Below are 19,787 nucleotides of genomic sequence, written 5' to 3' on the forward strand. Positions count from 1 at the left end.
CCAGAGTAAGATGCAAATCTCATGAGGTCATCTACTTGATTAAGGCCCGTCAAAGATTACTGGCTATAGGTCAGGCTTTTTATCATGACTTACAAACCTATCTCCTTACTTGCTATTTGTTTCTGAGTAACAAATTGTTTATCCTTCCAGTCTACCCTACCCCCACCCCCCCACACACATGCACTTTCATTCACTGTTGCTCAAGATATTCTTTGCCCTAACATTACCCCTGGCTCCCTTTGCCTGGTTGAGGTCCAGAATTCTTTCAAGACTCAGCTCACCTTCTCTTGTGAATCTTTTGGCTCCCTGAAGCTAGTTGATGTGGGTATGACAGAAAAATCCTAGATTCTTGGTTCTGATATAGACTAGAGAGAGCCTGGGGCAAGTAAGTTCAACTCTCTGAGACGTTTTCCTCGTCTGTTAAGTGAGGATATTGATACCTGCCTCTAATATTCAGGAAATCATTAAATGGAATAAACTTAATGGAATGCCTAACACAGAGATGTAGGCAGCAACTATTAGTTCCCTTCCTCCCTTGCACTGCACACCCTGTGTCTACCTCCAGTATTTTAACTCCCATATACTGTTGAAATGGCCAGTTTAACTCTTTGCCTCCCTTTCCAAGACCACTGGTGCCTGGAGAACTAGAACCTTGTCCTACTTAACTTTGTATTTGCAGACCCTAGCTCAGGACTGACAAATAAAAATTAAATAAATTTTTGCTGCGTTGAAAACCCCACTCTTTCACCAGCCGTGATTTTACATAAGTTATTTATTAAGACTGAAAGACAGCCATCCCTCTGTATCTTTGGGTTGTACATCCACAGATTCACCCAACCATGAACTGAAGAGACATATTTTTTTAATTCCAGTTATAAAAAACGAAACTTGAATTTACCATGCACCAGCAAACTATTTACATTGCATTGGATCTTATAAGTAATCTAGAGATGATTTAGAGTATACAGTTCAAATACTATGCCATTTCATATAACGGACTTGAGCATCCACGGATTTTGGTATACATGGGTTGAGGATGGGAGTGGGGGGGAGTCCTGGAACCAATCCTACCAACCCCTCACCACCTATACGGACGGTAGACGGTACCTCTCTCCCCATCTGCAGCAGCACTGTGTCAGCTGTCCGGTTACCTTCACTTTGGGCAGCTGGCGGAGAAAGAGGCTATCCAACTCCACTACAAACCCTTAAAAGGCTGGATAAAGGAACTAGAAAAGATGCAGGCTGGCAGGCGGCCAACAGTCGAGAGGTGTCGGGGCGATGAGCCTCAAAGGAAGGATTTTAGGCGTCAGGCAGGGTGAGGGGCCTCAAACCCACAGAAGAGACCCCCCGAAGGGTTCCCATCCCAGCGGATCCACACTGGAGAACCGCGGCTCCGGACGCGAAATGTCCGCGCTAGCGCCGTTCCGCAACACTTGGTCTCCGCCCTCCGGCCTTTGTCAGTCATGTAGCGGCTGGATGGGCGGGGAATAAAAGAAGGAGGCCTAAGGGAGGAGTGAACGTGGCGTGGGAGGGACGAGTCGCGGGGCGCGTGACGTCACTCCTGGTGTGTGCGTATCGTGAACGGAAGCGGAAGCGGCTCTGTTCGCCGCCTTTCCCACCGGCCCGATGAGCTGCAGCGGCTCTGGCGCGGACCCCGAGGCGGCGCCGGCCTCCGCCGCCTCGGCCCCGGGCCCGGCGCCCGCGGTCTCGGCCCCCGCCGCGCTGCCCGCCGGCACCGCCGCGGAGAACAAGGCCAGCCCCGCGGGGACAGCAGGGGGGCCTGGGGCTGGAGCCGTGGCAGGGGGCACGGGAGCCGTGGCGGCGCGAGCCGGGGAGCCTGCCGAGCGGCGCGGGGCGGGTGAGGGCCGGGACGGGTGAGGGCGAGGGCCGCGCTTTGGGCTGGGCCCAGCGGCGGGTGAGGGCATAGGGTAAGGCAGACCTAGCGGAGCCCCCGAGCCTCCCACCTCCGTGTCTCAGTTTGTTGGTTTTCCTCTAGCTCCAGTAACGACTGGCGGCGCGGCGCCCCCAGAGGGGGCTATGTCTAACGGGGTTTACGTGCTGCCGAGCGCGGCCAACGGGGAGGTGAAGCCGGTGGTGTCCAGCACGCCTCTGGTGGACTTCCTGATGCAGCTGGAGGATTACACGCCTACGGTGGGCTTCCCGCCTGAACAAGGCTCCTGACTCGCTGTCATGCCATCCTCTGCCACACCATCTGGATTTGCAGCGTCCTCTTGTGTTTATTTCCCTTACTAGCTTTTGTGATTTTCCCCTTCTGCCCACCCAAACTGGGAGCTTCCTAATAGCCAGGGCTGCCCTCTATTTCCCTTACCCCCACTCTCAGCCCCGCAGTATACAGGGCTAACGCTTACAGTCGTGTAATTGTTCTCTCAGATCCCTGATGCAGTGACTGGTTACTACCTGAACCGTGCTGGCTTTGAGGCCTCCGACCCACGCATGTGAGTAAACTCAGGGCAGGTTAGAGTGTCGGGTGCTTGTGTGGAGTTCGTTGTCTATGCCCTTCTCATAGACATAGACTTTTTTTTCTCTCTAGAATTCGCCTCATCTCCCTAGCTGCCCAGAAATTCATCTCAGATATTGCCAACGATGCCCTACAGCACTGCAAAATGAAGGGTACAGCTTCTGGCAGCTCCCGAAGCAAGAGCAAGGTGTGAGGGGAGGCTCATTGATTCAGTAATTACCTCCTACAGCAGCAGAGGCTTAAATTATCCTGAAACCCCTTTGAGGGAAACTAAGCCTTAGGGGAGGTGAAAGACCTACTCAGGGTCACCCGCCTGGGATTGAAATCTGGAATTCCTGTGTTCAGCTGGTGCTCTTCCCTCTTCCCTCAGGACCGCAAGTACACTCTAACCATGGAGGACTTGACCCCTGCCCTCAGCGAGTATGGCATCAATGTGAAGAAGCCGCACTACTTCACCTGAGCCACCCAATCTAAATGTACTTGTCTGTTCTCTTGTCCCCACACCAGCCTGTTTTCATAATAAACTTTATTGTGACAGGCAGGGCTGATCTCTCCCATGCTGGGAGACACCGTGTGGCAAGTGACAAAGCTTTGAGCCCATTCCCTTTTGGGGCCACAGTGGTAGGGATGGGGGCAGGGGATGGGCCCCATGGCTGGGGTAGTACCATGACTAGTGGCAGGGGAGGCAGCCAGAGGCCTGCTGCTTTGGGGAGGCGCACTCCCCTAACCGTGTCCTGACATCTCTGGAGTTCAGACAAGGACTTTCCAGCTCTACTTGTCCTGCATCTTCTCCAGGATAGGCACAATCATGTCAAACTTGGGCCGCTTAGCAGGGTCTTCATTCATGCAGATCTTCATGAGTTTACATACGTGGGGGGAGATGCCTGGTGGGATGGTAGGCCGAAGGCCTTCCAATGCCACCTGCAAACACAAGGGAAAACAAGGTGAGTCTCAGAACTTGAGTCTCATGTGGGGAGAGACATCTAGCCCTCAGGACAGGATTCTGTATATTTGAATCAATGTGGCAGGAGCCCAGCCCCACTACAGTTATTGTCACTACCATCACCATTCCCCCAGCACAAGTATATCCAGTTATGCTCTCACCTTCATTCCAATTTCCATGTTGGAGAGGTCAGCAAAGGGTACCTCCCGTGTCACCAGTTCCCACAGAAGCACTGCAAAACTCCACATATCTGCTGAGCGTCTGTTTGTGTCTTCAGGCTTCTTTTGCAGAGCTGGAGGGACAGGACTTATCTGTTCCAGCTGCTTGTCCTGTCTCTGTTCCCTTCCATTACTACTGAGCTGCCCCTTCTCTGCCTCACATCATAATGCCATCACTCACCTTCAGGAGCCACCCAGGCAGGCGCATACATGCGCCCAGGGCACTGGAAGGAGAACTTGACGTCGGCCATACTGATTCGAGCAGTCATGTCCTCATCAATCTGAGGAAGAGAAGATAGTTGTGTGGAAGGAGGTAAGTCCTATTCTAGGGAAAGTACCTCTGGGGCTTGGGCTGGGAGTGAAGTTGTGATCTCACCATTACACTACGGCTGTTGAGTGCATGTCGTGGGATGAGGGGCTCTAGTGTGTGTAGGAAGGCCATGCCCCTTGCCATGTCCAATGCAAACTTCACAGCCTGGCTCTGGTCCACAACGAAATCTAAGTGAGAAGGAAAGAGTTAAATCATTTGGAGAAGCTCACACACTTTCCCTCCCCACACCCATGAGATTTGGCACCCCCTACTCACTGGTGCCTTCATGTAGCACATTGTACAGGGATCCGTATGGCATCCAGTGTGTGATGAGGGTGGGGTGAGGAGCAGGTGGAGACTGACAGGCACCAAGCACTGGGAGCACATTGGGATGTGAAAAAATCCTGGAAGAGGGAGAGAATGTCCCTGGCTGAGATCCAGCATAAACGATCTCCATCTGGGTGCTGGACAGGGTTCCTTGAAATCAAGGCTTCCAGTTTAGGCCTTGCCCCACCTGAGCCGGGGACACTCCTCATTGAAGTCCCTGCTCTTCCTTGTACTCCAGTCTCGAACCTTCAGCATCTTCACGACAATGTCATTGCCTTGCCAGCGGCCCTTCCATAGCTGAGGGACAGATAAGGGTTAGAAGGCTTTAACTAAGGCCACTGTTTTCTTGTCCACTAACTGGAGGAGAAACTTAAAACAGGTGCACAACAGGTAATATGTTGGGGTGGGCTGGGGTGGGGGGTTACCTCTCCAGAGTGATTCTCGTTGAGCTTCGCCAGGAAGTTGAGCTGTTTGAAGTCAATGCCGGAGTGTTTGTTCAGAGTCCCATTTCCTGAGAGTGTGGGCAGGTCAGGTACTCAGCTTCCCTCTTTCCCAGCCCCAGGAGTCCAGGACAATTCTCTCACCACCCCTCCCCTCACAGCTGACTCACGGGGCCGAGTGCGGGTAGTCCCCTTCCAGAATGTGTCCTTGTATGGAATACGGTTCAGATTCTGGCCCATCTTCTCTGCCCGCTCTGGGGAAGAAAGACAAAGTCTTGACCTCAGCTGTTGTGTGGAAAGAGACAGGCTAGGACAAGACGAGGACACAAACGGTGGGTGGGGACAGACCTCGGAGCAGCTCTCTCAGGGGTGCCTTGGCTTTGTCCACAGGCATCTCTCCATACTTGTTACAGATGCTGACAAGGGCCCCATTCGCCACGAGGTCCTGGAATTAAGAGATGGCTGTGATGAGGGCATTCCCAACTAACCATGAATGCAGATGCAGTGCAAACCTTGTGAATGTTGTACACAGGACAGTACTCAGGATGGGTTGAGGGTTCCAGAGTCTCCCACTCAAGCTCAGACTTCCTTCCCACCCATCCCAGAGCTCAGGGCCTGAGTACTCACCTCTGCCACCTGATCTTGGCCCCAGAAACAGGCATAGTGCAGGGGCACATTCCCATGCTCATTCACCGCATTGATGTCAGCTTTGTACTGCAGCAGCTGGTCCCCCGTGGCCAAACAAAGAGACAGAAGGTACAGTCAGTCCCAAATGAGAGAAGTGTACTGAGACATGCAAGGAGGGAGATGAGTACACATACTTTGTATGTTATGTTATAGTGCCTGTGTCCTACTTCCAGGCATGTGCATCAAGGGGTTCATACATACCTTCTGTACAATATCACGGTGCCCATGACTGGCTGCCAGGTGCAGAGGGGTATCATCCCCACGGTTCATCACATTGATTCGTGCCCCCCGCATGATCAGCATCTCAACCACAGCAGATCGGCCTTCTCGGCAGGCCCAATGCAAGGGGGAGAAGCCATGATCGTCCCTTTGAGGAAGCACAAGGGTCATTGATTTGGAAGTGGGATGGGGGCAAAGGCTTTGACACAGGAAAAACTTAATATTCACTCTGCATACTCTCCCTGGGAAGCCTTACCTCTAGAACTTTGATTCTCATTCATGCCAGCAACTCCCAAAACTGTCCAGTCCAGACCTTCCCCTGAGTTTTAAACCCAACCAACCACTACCTGAAATCTCAACAAATCCATATGATTCACTGTCTTCATCTCCCTCTAGCCTTTCTTCTCTGGCACGCTCTATCTCATTAAATGGTAACATTCTTCATCTGGTTTCCTCTGCACCCCTTTGGCAACATCTGTTGGCTCTTTTTGTTTTCACCACATCTTGTACACTGCCTTACTACATACAGTAGTTGTCACACTGGATTGTAAAAATCTGTTAAATGGGCTATCTTGTCTATTAGACTAAGCTTCTTGAGAATTGACAGCAGCTGTTCAGTGCATGTTAATAGAAGGAAGGGAAGCTTTGAGAAGAAAAGCCACAGTTTATGGAAGAGGAAGCAAACTTACTGATTGGTTTTGGTTCTGATACTAAAATTAAAATTTAAAAAGGGAATGGAATTAAAATGATGGTTTGGAGGGGTTTATAATGAAAAGGAGCAATGCTTTGGGTAAGTCATTCATGAGGCAGATAACCGCCACATAAGACAGGATTCTTCTACTCAAGCAATCCTAGGTACAGAAAACAAGAAAATGAGCATTACTTAATTAGAAAGAAAGCAGTCCCTAACTTTTTTCTTTTCCCAAGAACTTCTCTATTTTATAAAGTTAAAGAAATGTACAAAAAACAACAACAAAAAAAACCCACAACTGGGTGGAAGCTAGGCCTGCCTGACAGCCTGGGGCCATAAAAGGAAATTCCCTCCAGTCCTGGGCTGCAGATCCAAGGGGCGGAGCAAGGGGGCGGTCCGTGGTCTGGGCCGTCAGCCTCCGGATGCCTTAGTGCTGCGGTCACTTCCCGTGTGGGGGCTCTAGGCGGGGCCTGAAGCCGATCGGGGGTATGGTCACCCCGGGCCATGAAGATGTCCCCAAAGTGAAAGTGGATGGTGGGTGTGACCACCAGTATCAGTAACTTACTGATTTCCCTCTACAGCTGCCCTCATCTGTTCACAAAGATAGCCAAAAGCTTTCCTGGGAGGTATTCCCCTCCCTCTTCCTAAAGCAATCACCACCCCTTACTTATCAGTCAGTTTTGCATCCCAGCTCTTTAATTTGTGCCCCAGCTTATCAGCCTCTGGCAGTCTATAGCCCCAGAGCAGGCCAGAGCCTGAGAGCAAAAGTATGGGCACAAGGGTTCTGCCCACGGCCAGGCTCCAGTCACCTCAGAGCCTGAACTTTAATCCCAAAGAGACCAGCAGGGAATTGACCCTTACTTCATATCCAGCATATAGCCAGTTGGGGTCCCGAAGCCTCTCCACTAATACCTGCACCACTTTCACTAATACCACTCTTTCACCTTTTGGCAGCAGTCTTCCTAAATGCCAGCTTCATTGGAAAAAGTTACCTAACCCTTTATGATGCCACCAACAAAATAGTAGCTGTGCTCTCTGCCTTTATCAGAGCACCCTTTGAGGAATTATATGAAAAATGGAACGAGTGTGAATTACAGAGAAATAGCATAGAGTCTAATGGGGACCTATAAAGCCTGGATGAAAGTGACAGGTGATCCTTAACTCTCAAACCTAAAATCTATTTTCTCCTCACCTTAAAAAACTCCACCATCCTGAATCAGCATCACTACTGCTTTTGTTGCCTTCCTGTCTCAACCAACCTTAAAGAACTTGTCTGCATTCACTTTATCTACCTCCCACTCTACGTGCCCAGGAGACCACTGCCTGGAGAGCAGGCGTCATGTCTGATTCCTGACTTCTAGTGCCCAGTGCATGTTCAGTATAGTTCCTTAAATGAAGGAACCAAGTATAGTCTGGTTTTTTCACCTGTTTTCCTCCGAAACAGCTCTCACAGAGATCATTAAATATATAATTAATTGTAAATTCAAGGGTTACACTTTAGTGCTCAAGTTCTTTGACCTCTTAGCAGTCTAGGGTACCACTGACCACTCCCCTTTCATTGAAACATTCACTTCTTTAAGCCTTACTAGAGTATTTTCCTGTTTCTTCTTCAACCTCTAGTTGCTCCTTTTTGGTCTTTTAGGTTTCTCATCCCCTGTTTCACATCCACCTCTTCAGGTGCCATCTACATGCTGTGTGTGTGTGTGTGTGCACGCGTATGCATGTGTGTACATGCTCAGTCATGTCTGACTTTGCAACCCCATGGACCAGCCTGCCAGGCTCCTCTGTCCATGGGATTTCTCAGGTAAGAATACTGGAGTGGGTTGCCATTTCTTGCTCCAGGGGATCTTCCAGACCTAGGGGTTGAACCCACATCTCCTGCGGCTCCTGCACTGGCAGGTAGATTCTTTACTGCTGAGCCACCTTCATGCTAATATCTCCCGAATCTCTGTCTCCAAGTCAGATCTCTCTCCTGAAATCCAGCAGCCTACTCCACATTTCCACTTTATTGTCACTTAAATGTGTCCAGAGTGGAACTCACCACCCTTTAGCCTTGTCTGTCTCAATAAAAGGAACCACCATCTACCCAAGCCAGAACCCTGATCATCATCTTTGACCTTCCTCACTTTCCACACCAAGTCTCACCAATTCTGTATCCGAAAGATTTCAGGAATTTGATCACCTTTTTCGCCTGCCCCAATTCTAGTCTAAGCCATCACCACTTGAGATGGACTAGGCAGTTAGTTGCCTCTCTTCACATCACCACTTGCTCTTCACAAAGCGTCCAAGATGACACTTAACAAATGGACAATCTCATCGTACCATTACATAGCTCTAAACCCTTGCCCTTGCAATAAAATTATTATAGCCTAAATACTCTTGCATGATCTGACTGACCTTTGCAGACTTTTCCAGTCTTCTGTCATTCTACACTTGTGCTTAGAGCTTTAGCCCACAAAAGCCCAGCGGATTTCTCTCCTCTAGCCATATGGAGCTCCGGACAGTTTCTGGCACGCTCTGCTCCGTGTTTTGCCCCCTAGCTTTTGCCCATGAGGTTTACTGAGGTTAGAAAAGTTCTCTGCAGTCTCTGCCTATGAAATTCTTATTCAGTCAAGATTCAGCTCAAACAACAGCTTCCGGTGTGGAGACCCTCTGCCCCGCTGACAGGCTGTGCTTAACCTCATCACACTGAATAGGAAAGTTAGCCGCCCGCACCAGAAGTGAGCACCCCACATCGCGGAGAGGAGCATGTCTTTGCCCTTCCTCTCGCCCCCCAGCCACCCCAGCTCACCCCTGGTTGAGGTCGTTCTCCGTGTTGTCCAGCCACAGGCGGACCGCAACCGCGTTGCCCTCCCGGCACTGAGTGAAAATGTCGTCCATAGCAGCGTCCCGGCACAGAGTCCCCTAGATTGGGAAAGTGTGGGAACTGTAGAAGGATCTAGCGGGGTGGGTGAGCCCCGGCCTTTGTCCCCTACTGGAGAGAAGTGTGGTGTTGGGCTGGGGGTCTGGGCTCTGCGTCCCCAGCTACTGGATGTCTGAAAGGAGTTAGGGAGGCAGCGGGATGATCCTGGACCGTGTCCCTTGAGCGCGAGGGAAAGGCGGATTGGGCGAAGTAGGCGTTGATTAAGAGGTAGTGTCTCCCGAAGGGATGTCACGAGAGCAAGCACAGAGACCCTACCCGCGAACAGAGCTGGGGGGGGGAGTTTAGGCGCCGTATACCCTGGAGGAGGCGATCGGAGGTCCTTGCCGGGGATGGCCCTCGTTCCCCACCCGGAACCGCGTAGGTGGAGTGAGGGGTGACCGCCTGGTAGAGCTCGAACCTTGGGGAGGGGGCACGGATGCCCCCACACTCACCGGGACTCGGGCTAGAGGAGCCTTCTCCGGGGAACTCCCGTCCGGCCGCGCCCGCCGCCCGGCCCCGCCCCTGTCCCTCTCAGGCCAGCGCGGGCCTCCTTCTCGCAGCCCCTCCCTCCCGCCTTCCTTGCCCTTCTAGCCCACCAGTGTCTAAACTCGATGGTCTTCGGCGCTGCGCCGGCTGCTCTAGCCGCTTCAGCTCTCACTCTTTGGTTTCCTGCCCTGTTCCGGCGTCTCTGAGCGGTCCGATTCCTAGAGACGCTGTCTGCACGTGAAGAGCGCGTGGATCCCGCAACCTCGCTCTCCCCAGCCCCATGTTCGAGGAGCCGGAGTGGGCCGAGGAGGCCCCTGTAGTCGCGGACCTCGGGTCTGTAGCCTTAGGGCTTCGGCCCACGGCAGCCTCTCAAATCAAGGTGAGTGGCCCCGCAGGGATACTCAGAACAGACTCTGCTGGATTCCGGAGCTGGGGCGCGCGCGTGTGTAATTAGGGGGAGGGGGGACGCCTGCAGCCTCCCCAAATCCGGAACTTCCAAAAGAAAGTAACGTTGGAACTGAGGGAGAATTGGTGAGTAGAAGTTAGTGAAGCAAAGAGGGTTTCTTGGAAGGAAAGGCATGTGGAGAGACCCGGGCTCAAGGGAGCATGACACAGAATGAGAGGCAGTGTGGTAGAAATTGGACATGTTGCACATGTTAAAGAGAAACCAATGGAGTGTTTTAGCAGGAGAATGATTTCTTCAGATTTGCTTTTTGAAAACGTCACTGGTTGCTGTGTGGGGATTGGAAAGAGCAAGAGTGAATGACAGTGAAGGGCTATCAGTACTACTGTTCAAAGGGAGCTGGTGCTGAGGGAGTACCGAGAATCTCCAAGATGAGTAACCCGTCCAGTAGGACTTCAATCCAGAACGGCCTCCCAGACAGTAGACCTCCTTTAAGCCTCTGCCAACGTGAGGGCTGCCGCACTTGCTCAGGCTCTTTCTGTCCTTCAGTCAGCCTGTGACATGGAATCTGCCTGCTTTATTCCCTCCTCTTCAACCCCTCGACCCATTGCTATACTCCCCACTACTGGCCTCTGTCTGCAGCTTGTCTCTTTCAGTGCTTTTTTTTTTTCTTTCAGTTCTTTGCACTACAACTGGAGGCATCTTTAATACACACGTGTGATCATGTAACTCTTATTTTCAAAAATCTTCCTACTTTTTATAAAAAGGTACTAGCTAGAGATAGAAGCCTGAGATTGAGGGTTGGAACTCCTGGTCACTAGCTTTGGACCTGTAGCTTGTGGCCTTACAGTGTTTCTCTGGGAACCCCATCACCTCAGCTATACAAAGAAGAATGTGAGGTGGGTGGTTTCTCTGCTCTCCAGCCTCCCAAAGGTTGGGATGACGATTTGAAAGTTCTTCAGGCCCTGGCAGTCTTTGTGATAAGCTAGGTAAGTTGATTGGGAATAATCCAAATGCCTCTAACCAGCATCTGAATGAGGTCCCCATCTCTCTTCTTACTCCCTAGGCCCTATCCATTCTCCTCGACCCCGCTTTCATCCCTTGTTTTCCCCCAGGGCTCCAACCGCCGCCAGCTCTTGGCCACATTACGGGCCCTGGAAGTAGCATCTGTTCCCCAGCAGTCCCCTAGCCTGCCTGGCAGTGACTCTGAGGAGGAGGAGGAGGTAGTGGAAACAAAGAAGAAACGCCTGAAAAAGGGCTTGTTTGCCAACGCGTCTTGTGAAATAAAGGAGAAAAGGAAGAAGAAACGTCACAAACAGGGCCCACCTAGCAGTGACTCCAAGGAAGAAGAAGTGGAAAGGAAGACGTGCCACAAAGGGGCTGTTCTTGGCAGTGACTTGGCTGAAGAAGAGAAAAAAAAGAGGAAATGCCGGAAACAGATCCCTTCAAATCCTGCCCAGCCCCTGGACAATGTTGACCAAACAGGTATTAGTATATGTGGGATGATGAGGGCTGGGGTTTGGGGATCAGCTGATCCTACATGTAACAGAGTTCCTCTGACACCAGTAGGTTTGGGGTTAGGGAATAAGAAGTACTTTGATGTAGACCACAGTTTCTGTCTTAGGGACAAGGGTATGGCTAGGATGATGTGCTAAGCCTCTGAATTCAGGGCATCTTGCTCCCCAGTATGCCTTTCCAAATCTCTTTCTTCAGATTCTAAAGCTTGGAATTCTAGTGCTACAAGTGACCCCACCAAGCCAACCTGTGAGACCCCTTCCTCTAATCCTCCCCATACCTTGAGTCGCAAGCAATGGCGGAACCGGCAGAAGAACAAGCGTAGACAGAAGAACAAGTTTCGGCCATCTCAGCCACCAGAGCAGGCCCCAGCCCCAGCCCCAGCCTCTGCAGAGGAGGCAGAGGTGCCTTCTGCCCCCGGTCCAGACAGCCATGGAGCCCGGGCAGAGGCTCTTCGAGCCCGCATGGCCCAGCGTCTGGATGGTGCCCGGTTCCGCTACCTCAATGAACAGCTGTACTCAGGGCCCAGCAGTGCTGCGCAGCGCCTCTTCCAGGAAGACCCTGAGGCCTTTCTCCTATACCACCGTGGCTTCCAGAACCAAGTCAAGAAGTGGCCACTGCAGCCGGTAGACCGCATTGCCAGGGATCTTCGCCAGCGGTTAGTGAAACCTGGGCGCTGTGAGAAGCTAGGTGTCTCAGTCCCAGGCTCAGACCAGACCAGTGAGCTCTTCCTCCCTTCCATTCCCAGGCCTGCGTCCCTGGTGGTGGCTGACTTCGGCTGTGGGGACTGCCGCCTGGCTTCAAGTATCCGGAACCCTGTCCACTGCTTTGACTTGGCCTCTCTGGACCCCCGGGTCACTGTGTGTGACATGGCCCAGGTAAACCCCTCTCTCCTTCCATGTAACACACTCTGCCCACTCTGCCCACCCTGCATCCTTGTGTCTACCCCTAGCGTTCATTGCTGGCTTTCTCCTTCCCATAATGTGTGCTTTGTACAACATTCTCACTCTCCACAGGTGCCTCTGGGGGATGAATCTATAGATGTGGCTGTGTTCTGCCTTTCACTGATGGGAACCAACATCAGAGACTTCCTGGAGGAGGCAAATCGAGTGCTGAAGCCAGGGTAGGTGCTCCCAGGACACAGATGCATGACTGTGTGCTCATGCGCATGTCGGTGTACTTACCCAGAACTTGCCGTCCTTCTCAGGGGTCTCCTGAAAGTGGCTGAGGTCAGCAGCCGCTTTGAAGATGTTCGGACTTTTCTGGGGGCTGTCACCAAGCTGGGCTTCAAGGTTATCTCCAAGGTAAGGGCCCCAGGAAGTCTGTCCTATTTTTGTCACATGTGTGGCCCTTCAGGCTAATAATGGTGTTCAGGAAGGAGGTCATTGTCAGACACAGATGTTTGCTCCTTGAAGGCTTGAGTAGTTGGAGAGAGCTGGGAAGCTTTCTGAGCAGGGGTGGGGCCTGGACAGAGGTGATTTGAAGAGCTGAGATGAGGACTTACAGCTCACTGGGTTTTTCTGTCCCTAGGATCTGACCAACAGCCACTTCTTCTTGTTTGACTTTGAAAAGACCGGCCCCCCTCGGGTAGGGCCCAAGACTCAGCTCTCAGGCCTGAAACTTCAGCCTTGTCTCTACAAGCGCAGGTGACCTTTGGAGCCCCCCCTTGAAAGGGGAGACAAGTCTTGAACTCCAGACTCAGTTTCTCTGAAGACTGTGTCCAGCCAGGCTGTGACCCGGGGCCTGGTACCACCCTTACTTACTCCATCTCAAGAACAAAATGTAATGAAACTCTTGGCTCAACCCTGCTGTGATGAAGGCTTCTTGGTTCCAGGAAGCATAAAGTCGTTTGGGCTAGCTAGAGAGTAAGGAGCTCATTGTGAGAACACAGGAGTATGTGGGGATTATGGATCCCCTCAGTGTCATGGAAACTACATGGTTTGGAATTCAAGGCATCTCTGGGTTTGGTGTCTGTTTCCATCTCTCAGAAGCCACATGAGCTTTCTGTCCTAGCTTCTCCACTCTCTATTCGGATTTTCTTGTCTGCACACCAGATCCCTCTGCTCACCCAAAGCTTCCACAGCTTTGGTCTGGCCGGGCCTTTAAGGCCTCAGGCAGGCATTGCTTCTTGGCTCTAGAGCAAGTGCAGCGGCCCTCACGTCAGCAGAGGCAACTTGGCTCTAGTCCACCAACATCAGCTGGACTTCTCGGTCAGGATGGCTTGATTGTCCCTATACTGAGTACTTCTTTCCCCTGATTGTCATCTCCATCTTTGGAGCTGAATGGCCCTAACCCTCCTAGCCTCTGTTGTTCTGTTGGGGCCTGGTGTTTGTCTGGCTGAGAGCACAGATACTGGAATCAGGTAGGCCTGCCGTTGACTGCTGAGAGCCTTTTACTCTTTGAGTGTCCTGCTACTCATTTGGTAAATGATAGAATTCCTGTCTCATAGGATTGTTGTATGGGTTCATGAGGAAATCTGTAGCCAAGGCTGGGCACATAGGAGGTGCTCAGTAACTGTTGCTGTGGCTGTCGTGTGTTGTAAGCCTTACTGTTTCTAAAGACCTTCCTTAAGCAGGATTAGGGGTTGAAGAGTAAAGGATGAATTTGTTGGTTGAGGAAGACTCTGGGAGAGCTCAAGGTAGCCTTTCAACAACCTTATTTTATAAGATTTTTAGAGATTCTTAATAGATTGTGAGCAGTTCTTCGAATGGGGGTGATGTGGGAGCTGGGTCTCCATAAATCACAACTGATTGATGCCATTTGCAGTGAGGACTGGCAGCAGAGTGTGTCTGTTGTTTCTGCCTTGCAGTGGGCCCAGATCAGCACATCCTAGGCCAACTATGGGCAGAGAAGACTAGTTCTGGGAGAAGATGACTGGGGTGACAAGTCCTTGGCCTCTTCCAAAAGGCATCTGCCATGGGCCCAGGTATAAGGATACAGTCTGTTCTACCTATTTCTAAGGGCTTCCCTGGTGGTTCAGACAGTGAAGACTTATTTCCAAGAACAAGAACTGAGAGGAACCACTGGCACACAGGTTCCAGGACTCTGCACCAGTTGAGTGCCTCTGGTTAGGGGTTGTTTTGAGGCAGGTTGTGCAGGCCAGAGGGCATGTTTGGAGGCTGGGCTGTGAACCATCCAGCAGACACTGTTCTGTACCTTTGCACGTGCTTCTCACTGCTGAATACTCATCTGACTAGCAGAGTCTTACTCATCCTTCCAGACAGCCTAGTTGTTTCCTATTCCATTACTCCCAAAGCAGAACTAATTTCTTCATCTGCATTCTCAACGCACTACAGGAAGAGGTCAACTGCAACATTTGAATACTGTGTGGCGATTGGTTGGTGCATTCGGCTGCAGTCTTCTCAGCTCATATTTATCTTTGTATTTCCAGAGCTGGTCACTTGAGATCCATCTAAGGAAGTGATAAAGATGACAGGGTCCGTGGACCAGTGAGAAGCAGGGGTGTTGCAGGAACCCAGGTTTGGCCACATGATAAGGTCACTAGTGACGGAGCAAGGAGTGGGCAGGTGGGAGAACTTCAGTTGGTAGAACTGGTGGGACATTGAGGCTTGGTGAGAGAAAGGAATCTGAAGCAGATCTTGGGTTTCTGGCTTAAGCAGCTGTTGCGCTGGTGATGCCATTCAAAATGTTGGGATTTTGGTATCTAAATGTTCATTTGGAAGCAGGACATAAACTCAGCAGCCAGGGGAGGTAATTCAAGTCATTGTAATAGATAAGATATCCAGAGTAAGATAACGAGAAGAGAAAATGGCTTGGAAGAGAACTCTGAGGAGCATTTAATGGATAAGTAAAGGAAAATGAACCAGTAAAGGTGACAAGAGAAGGTGGGGCCGGAGATGAAGGAGTAAAACCATGAGAGTGGATTTCTTAATGTGGAAGGAATGGGAAGGTTTTTGGCTGTTGGATGCTGTTGAAGGTCTGTTAAAATGAAAGAAAGGTCAGATTGTGGCAGGGAGAGGATTTCTGCGTAATGTTGAGGGGTTTGAATTTATAGTGGTATTCATGAGTATATAGTTATACCAGTCAGCCCAATGGTGTGGTTATCTCTGCCTGCTCAGGAATCTAGGTGTAACTGTAGGAAAAATGAGTACTAAGGGATCATCCAGAGTTGAAACCTTACCACACAATTGAAATGAAATCGAGCAAAGGAGTTTCAGACCATTCACAAGTTAGTGCTGTCTATTCTGGGCCATGGACCTTTGTAGAACAACTGAGCGAAGTGAAGACAGGAGTAGGTCATTCCACTGGGGGTAATTTAAAAAGTAACCTGGGAAGATGGGAGGCTGTGGTCAGAAACTGGAATGTCTGAATAGTTCGTATTGGAAGCAGAGCAGCCTCAGGCAGTGGCCAAGTTTAAGAGTGTGGTTATAGGGGTGAGTGCCAGAGAGGAGTGCACGGGAGATTGCCTGGAGATTGGTTATTGCATGAGGGGCTCAGATATTGGGAGTGGGTCTGCATGGACTTTGACATTCTCCAAGATGACGATAGAAGTTAGCATGGAACAGTACCAATGTCTTGAAGAAGGGGGCAGATTCAGGAAATCTGTAGACAGAGTAGGAGAGGCCGGATAGCATGAATTTAGAAGGACAGAGGGTCACACGTCCCACTAGAGAGACTTCCATTTTGGGGATTATGTGAGGCTGGTGAGTGGAGCTGGCTGCCGGGCAGCCGAGACAATACCCTGACAGTCCTCTCCAATGTACCGGGATTCTCTGGGGATTATAGGGGAGACAACTGTTGCGGCAGCTTCATGGGGTGGGAACCTCTTGGGATCATGAGGAGGCAAGCCGTAAAATCTGAGAACATCTGTCTCGTTATAGAACATAGATCACCTTTTTACAGTGTCATATCTCTGTTTCCTCCCAGGTGTTATGTATCATTCCTAGATCTTGATTAGTGTTTCCTGTTTTGTTATCATGCTCAACAGGACAGCTGGGGTCTGCCTTCCTCCCTCTTTTGCTTTCCTTCCCTTACTTAAAATTTGGATTCTGTCTTTGCCTATTCTGGCTCCAGCCACCTGAATAAACATCTTTCTGGGTCTGACTCAGGCCCTTGACTCCCCTTGTCTCAGGCCAGCCTCCACCTGCTTTTCCATCAATTCTGAAAGCAGGATTTCTGAGTCTGGGTCATCGCTGTTCCATTATCAGCTTCAGGACCATCTCTCGTTCAAGCCTGGGCTTCAGTGTCTGATGTCTGATATTGAGAGCCTAGACTGAAGAAAGAACAGTGGATACTCCCTTAAGAAAAAGCAGCATACCAGCTGATTAAGGAACAATGAGATCAGTTTAAGGAACAATTTGAGAATAGGATAAAGAGTGGCAGTCATAGTAAGAGGTAAATGGGAGTGGGAAAGAGTCTAACTGGAGACTCCACTGGGAGCATTCAGGAAGCTTGAGGTATTTATTCCTAAAGCCAAGAAATGGTACACCTGGAGTCTGACTCCTGCCCTGGAAATGCAGAGGGCAAGCAGAGGCTCACTTTCAGTGGTGGAGCCAGGGGCATGCTGCTGCTTTTGCATTGGTCTGTGTTCCTAGAATTTGCTGAGGCGAACCATGCAGGAGTATCCTGTGCACCTTGTAGCAGGGGAAGCATCGGGTGGTCCAGAGTGCTGTCCAGTAGGACCATTGCAGAGGTGAGGAAGCAGAGAGAAGTTAGGAGTGTGCCATCTGGACTAAGGAGGGAATTGTAGGATACCACCCAGAATAAAGCTGCACCCACCAGGGGAAAGGGGACTGCAGAAAAAGGACAGCAAGATGCCCCCTTTAAATCTGTGAGGCCCATGGGACCCAGAAATATCCCACTGGGCAAAAGCTGTCTTATCCCCTTCCTTCTCTGCAGTTGGGCGCAGAGCAGTCAGCAGCTATTAGGTGCAGAGGAGGTAAGAAGAGCAGAGAGCCTAGAGATCATCCCCCCTTCTCCAGTGCAGGCTCCTTGACTTTAGTGGGACTGAGAGGTGAAAACAGCTAAAGCTATAAGAGGTGCAGATTATTTATTGTTACATAGGATTAGATGTTGTAATCACTTGAGATTGGGTTTGTATCTTGATCCTAAGAATCTGTGAACTGAGAATGCGCCGTAAGTCACAGGCTTGCCACAGCTTTTCTCTGAATGAAAAAAGGTCGGAGAGGTGGTGGGAGACAAGAATAAAGTTGGGTTTGGATAGCAGTCTGTGCTCATGCTTCCTCAGCATCTGTTTTAGAGGTTGGTTACCCCTGCAGTCACTGGTGTGCTCCAGCTTTTGTTCTTGTAACACAGTCCTAAGGGAACACAGTTCCCAAAGAAACAGCATGATCTTGGCAGAGACACGGCTCAGCTCCAGTCACTCAACCACTTACATAATTGCACAAAGCCCTTTACAGATTTTCACAGAGACCTCTAACTAGGTTGTCCTCCATCCCTGGTGACTTCCCAGGCTGGCCACCTGATTCTGACTGCTACAGTCACCACATTACTGGTCCAGTTGCTTCCACTCCTGTTCCCAGAGCAATTCATTTGCCGCACAGCCAAGTGAGCCTTTTTAAAATGTAAGTTAGATATGTCACTTCTCTGCTTAAAACTCTTCAATGGATTCTCACTGCTCTGAGAACGAAAGGCAGACTCCTTTCCAGGGCCTAAGTGATCTTGCCCAGGCCTCCCTCTCCAACTGCATCTTAATCCACTCCTTCCACATGAAAAACTCTAGCTGCACAGGCTTTCTTTTCATTCCTCAAGCGTTCCAAGCCGTTTCTACTTCTGGGTCTTTATAATTGCCACTTTGTCTTCCCAGGGCACTTTTCCCTGGTGAGTTCATTTTCGTCTTCCAGATCTTCACACTAGCATCACGCTAGATCTCACCAGAATGAGAATGTCCTTTTCCTGGACACACAGTTAAATTACATATCCCAGCTCCTTGCCTCAAGGTGAGGCTGTGTGCATAGTCCTTCCCAGTGGAGAGTAAGTAGAAGTGATGTTTCTCTACCAGACAGGGCAGTTAAAGACTGGATGAACCTTCTCTGTATTCTCCACCCCTTCATCTGCCTTTCAAGGTGACGTTGAAGCAGATGTTTTGAAGATGGAGTCAGAGAATAGACCTCTGGATGTTTGAGTCCTGGCTTAGAGGAAAATTGCTTGACCAAGAATATCCACATTGGTTTTGACAAGGAATAACCTCTTTTGCATTAATTTAGTGAGTTTGGGGACTGTTACAGTCATTAGCATTTTATGCCCTGGCTAATATATCTTCTTTGGACATCCTGTCCACCTTAGTCTTGATCTCAAAACAAGGAAACCCGTGTTTCCTTCAGGGTGCTTCAGACATTTAATTGTTTTACCAGATGCCAGTTTACACTATCCCTTGTCCTATGAATTGAACTCCTAATTGGGGAGAAAATGCTCACATGAGGAAATTGAGAGATTGATTTTATCAGTTACATTTTGATTGTGAGCCCCCTCCCCCTCAAAAAAAATCCCCCTAAAGAATATCTCAAGTTAGATTTTTCATCTCATAAAACTAGAAACCTGATGGTTGTTGGCATTGGCTCAGGAATTCAAGGATCTTAGCAGTTAGGTCTGTGTGGTTCTCTTGGTCTCTTGATTCTCATGGTCACAAGAGACACCTTGTGATGTGATTAATCAGAAACACCCTACTTACTTAGCCTTCTCAGGAGTCTCACAGATTGCCACAGCCCCTGTCTTTTTGGTCTTGCTTCAAGGGTCCTTCTACATTGTTAATACTCTGGTGTAAATATGTTCCATTATTCCCTAGAACATAACTGAGATCAGCCTGAAATACTAACATTTTAAATACATTTGTCTTCCCCACCCCTTCCCACATCTCAGTGACTTGTCAGCAACTCCTCCAGTTCAAAGCTGTTCTCCCTCCAGCTCAGTCGGGGTGGGGAAACCTTCACAGTTCTGTTTATTTCACTCATTCTTTACCTCCTCTGTCACTTCTAGGATTGGGATGAGGAAGGGTATATTAGAGGCAAAAAGGCTAAACTTTTGGTTTAGTTTGGCTTTATCAGTGTGTTCTACTAAGACAGGCATTTAAATGTTGGTTCAGTGTGTGAGGTGTTGGAGTTCTTTGGAGCCACCCCCTGCCCCTTGGGGACTTTTGCACTAACTGGCTCTGGTTCTCTCCTTAAGATACTCAGCCCACACCCCTCAG

At 50.1% G+C, this 19,787-nt stretch overlaps 3 protein-coding genes across 5 annotated transcripts; 2 read left to right on the forward strand and 1 right to left on the reverse strand.

The window, feature by feature from the left end:
- Positions 1–1,577: 1,577 nt before the first annotated feature.
- On the forward strand, positions 1,578–3,020 carry TAF10 (TATA-box binding protein associated factor 10). 2 transcript variants are annotated; one of them, XM_081540925.1, is made up of 5 exons: positions 1,578–1,858; positions 1,997–2,151; positions 2,392–2,456; positions 2,552–2,666; positions 2,850–3,020. In XM_081540925.1, the coding sequence occupies exons 1-5, from the start codon at positions 1,627–1,629 to the stop codon at positions 2,937–2,939; spliced, it is 657 nt and encodes a 218-aa protein (XP_081397051.1). In that variant the 5' UTR covers positions 1,578–1,626; the 3' UTR covers positions 2,940–3,020. The 2 variants fall into 2 exon arrangements, with proteins under 2 accessions (XP_081397051.1, XP_081397053.1); XM_081540927.1 differs by having other exon boundaries at positions 2,003–2,151.
- On the reverse strand, positions 2,989–9,734 carry ILK (integrin linked kinase). 2 transcript variants are annotated; one of them, XM_081540923.1, is made up of 13 exons: positions 9,669–9,734; positions 9,106–9,218; positions 5,606–5,771; positions 5,345–5,440; positions 5,066–5,162; positions 4,888–4,971; positions 4,703–4,788; positions 4,465–4,574; positions 4,227–4,354; positions 4,017–4,138; positions 3,822–3,921; positions 3,584–3,714; positions 2,989–3,400 (listed from the first exon to the last, which is right to left on the reverse strand). In XM_081540923.1, exons 2-13 carry the CDS (start codon positions 9,192–9,194, stop codon positions 3,251–3,253), a joined length of 1,359 nt encoding a protein of 452 aa, XP_081397049.1. In that variant the 5' UTR covers positions 9,195–9,218; positions 9,669–9,734; the 3' UTR covers positions 2,989–3,250. The 2 variants fall into 2 exon arrangements, with proteins under 2 accessions (XP_081397049.1, XP_081397050.1); XM_081540924.1 differs by having other exon boundaries at positions 9,534–9,734.
- A 166-nt stretch (positions 9,735–9,900) lies between these two features.
- Positions 9,901–17,806, forward strand: RRP8 (ribosomal RNA processing 8). Its single transcript, XM_081540922.1, has 7 exons — positions 9,901–10,081; positions 11,221–11,590; positions 11,819–12,278; positions 12,369–12,498; positions 12,637–12,743; positions 12,828–12,924; positions 13,151–17,806. The coding sequence occupies exons 1-7, from the start codon at positions 9,983–9,985 to the stop codon at positions 13,268–13,270; spliced, it is 1,383 nt and encodes a 460-aa protein (XP_081397048.1). The 5' UTR covers positions 9,901–9,982; the 3' UTR covers positions 13,271–17,806.
- The last annotated feature ends 1,981 nt before the right edge of the window (positions 17,807–19,787 follow it).

This window comes from Giraffa tippelskirchi, chromosome 11 (genome assembly GCF_054371585.1).
Source record: "Giraffa tippelskirchi isolate mGirTip1 chromosome 11, T2T-mGirTip1v1.2.pri, whole genome shotgun sequence".
Taxonomy (NCBI): domain Eukaryota; kingdom Metazoa; phylum Chordata; class Mammalia; order Artiodactyla; family Giraffidae; genus Giraffa; species Giraffa tippelskirchi.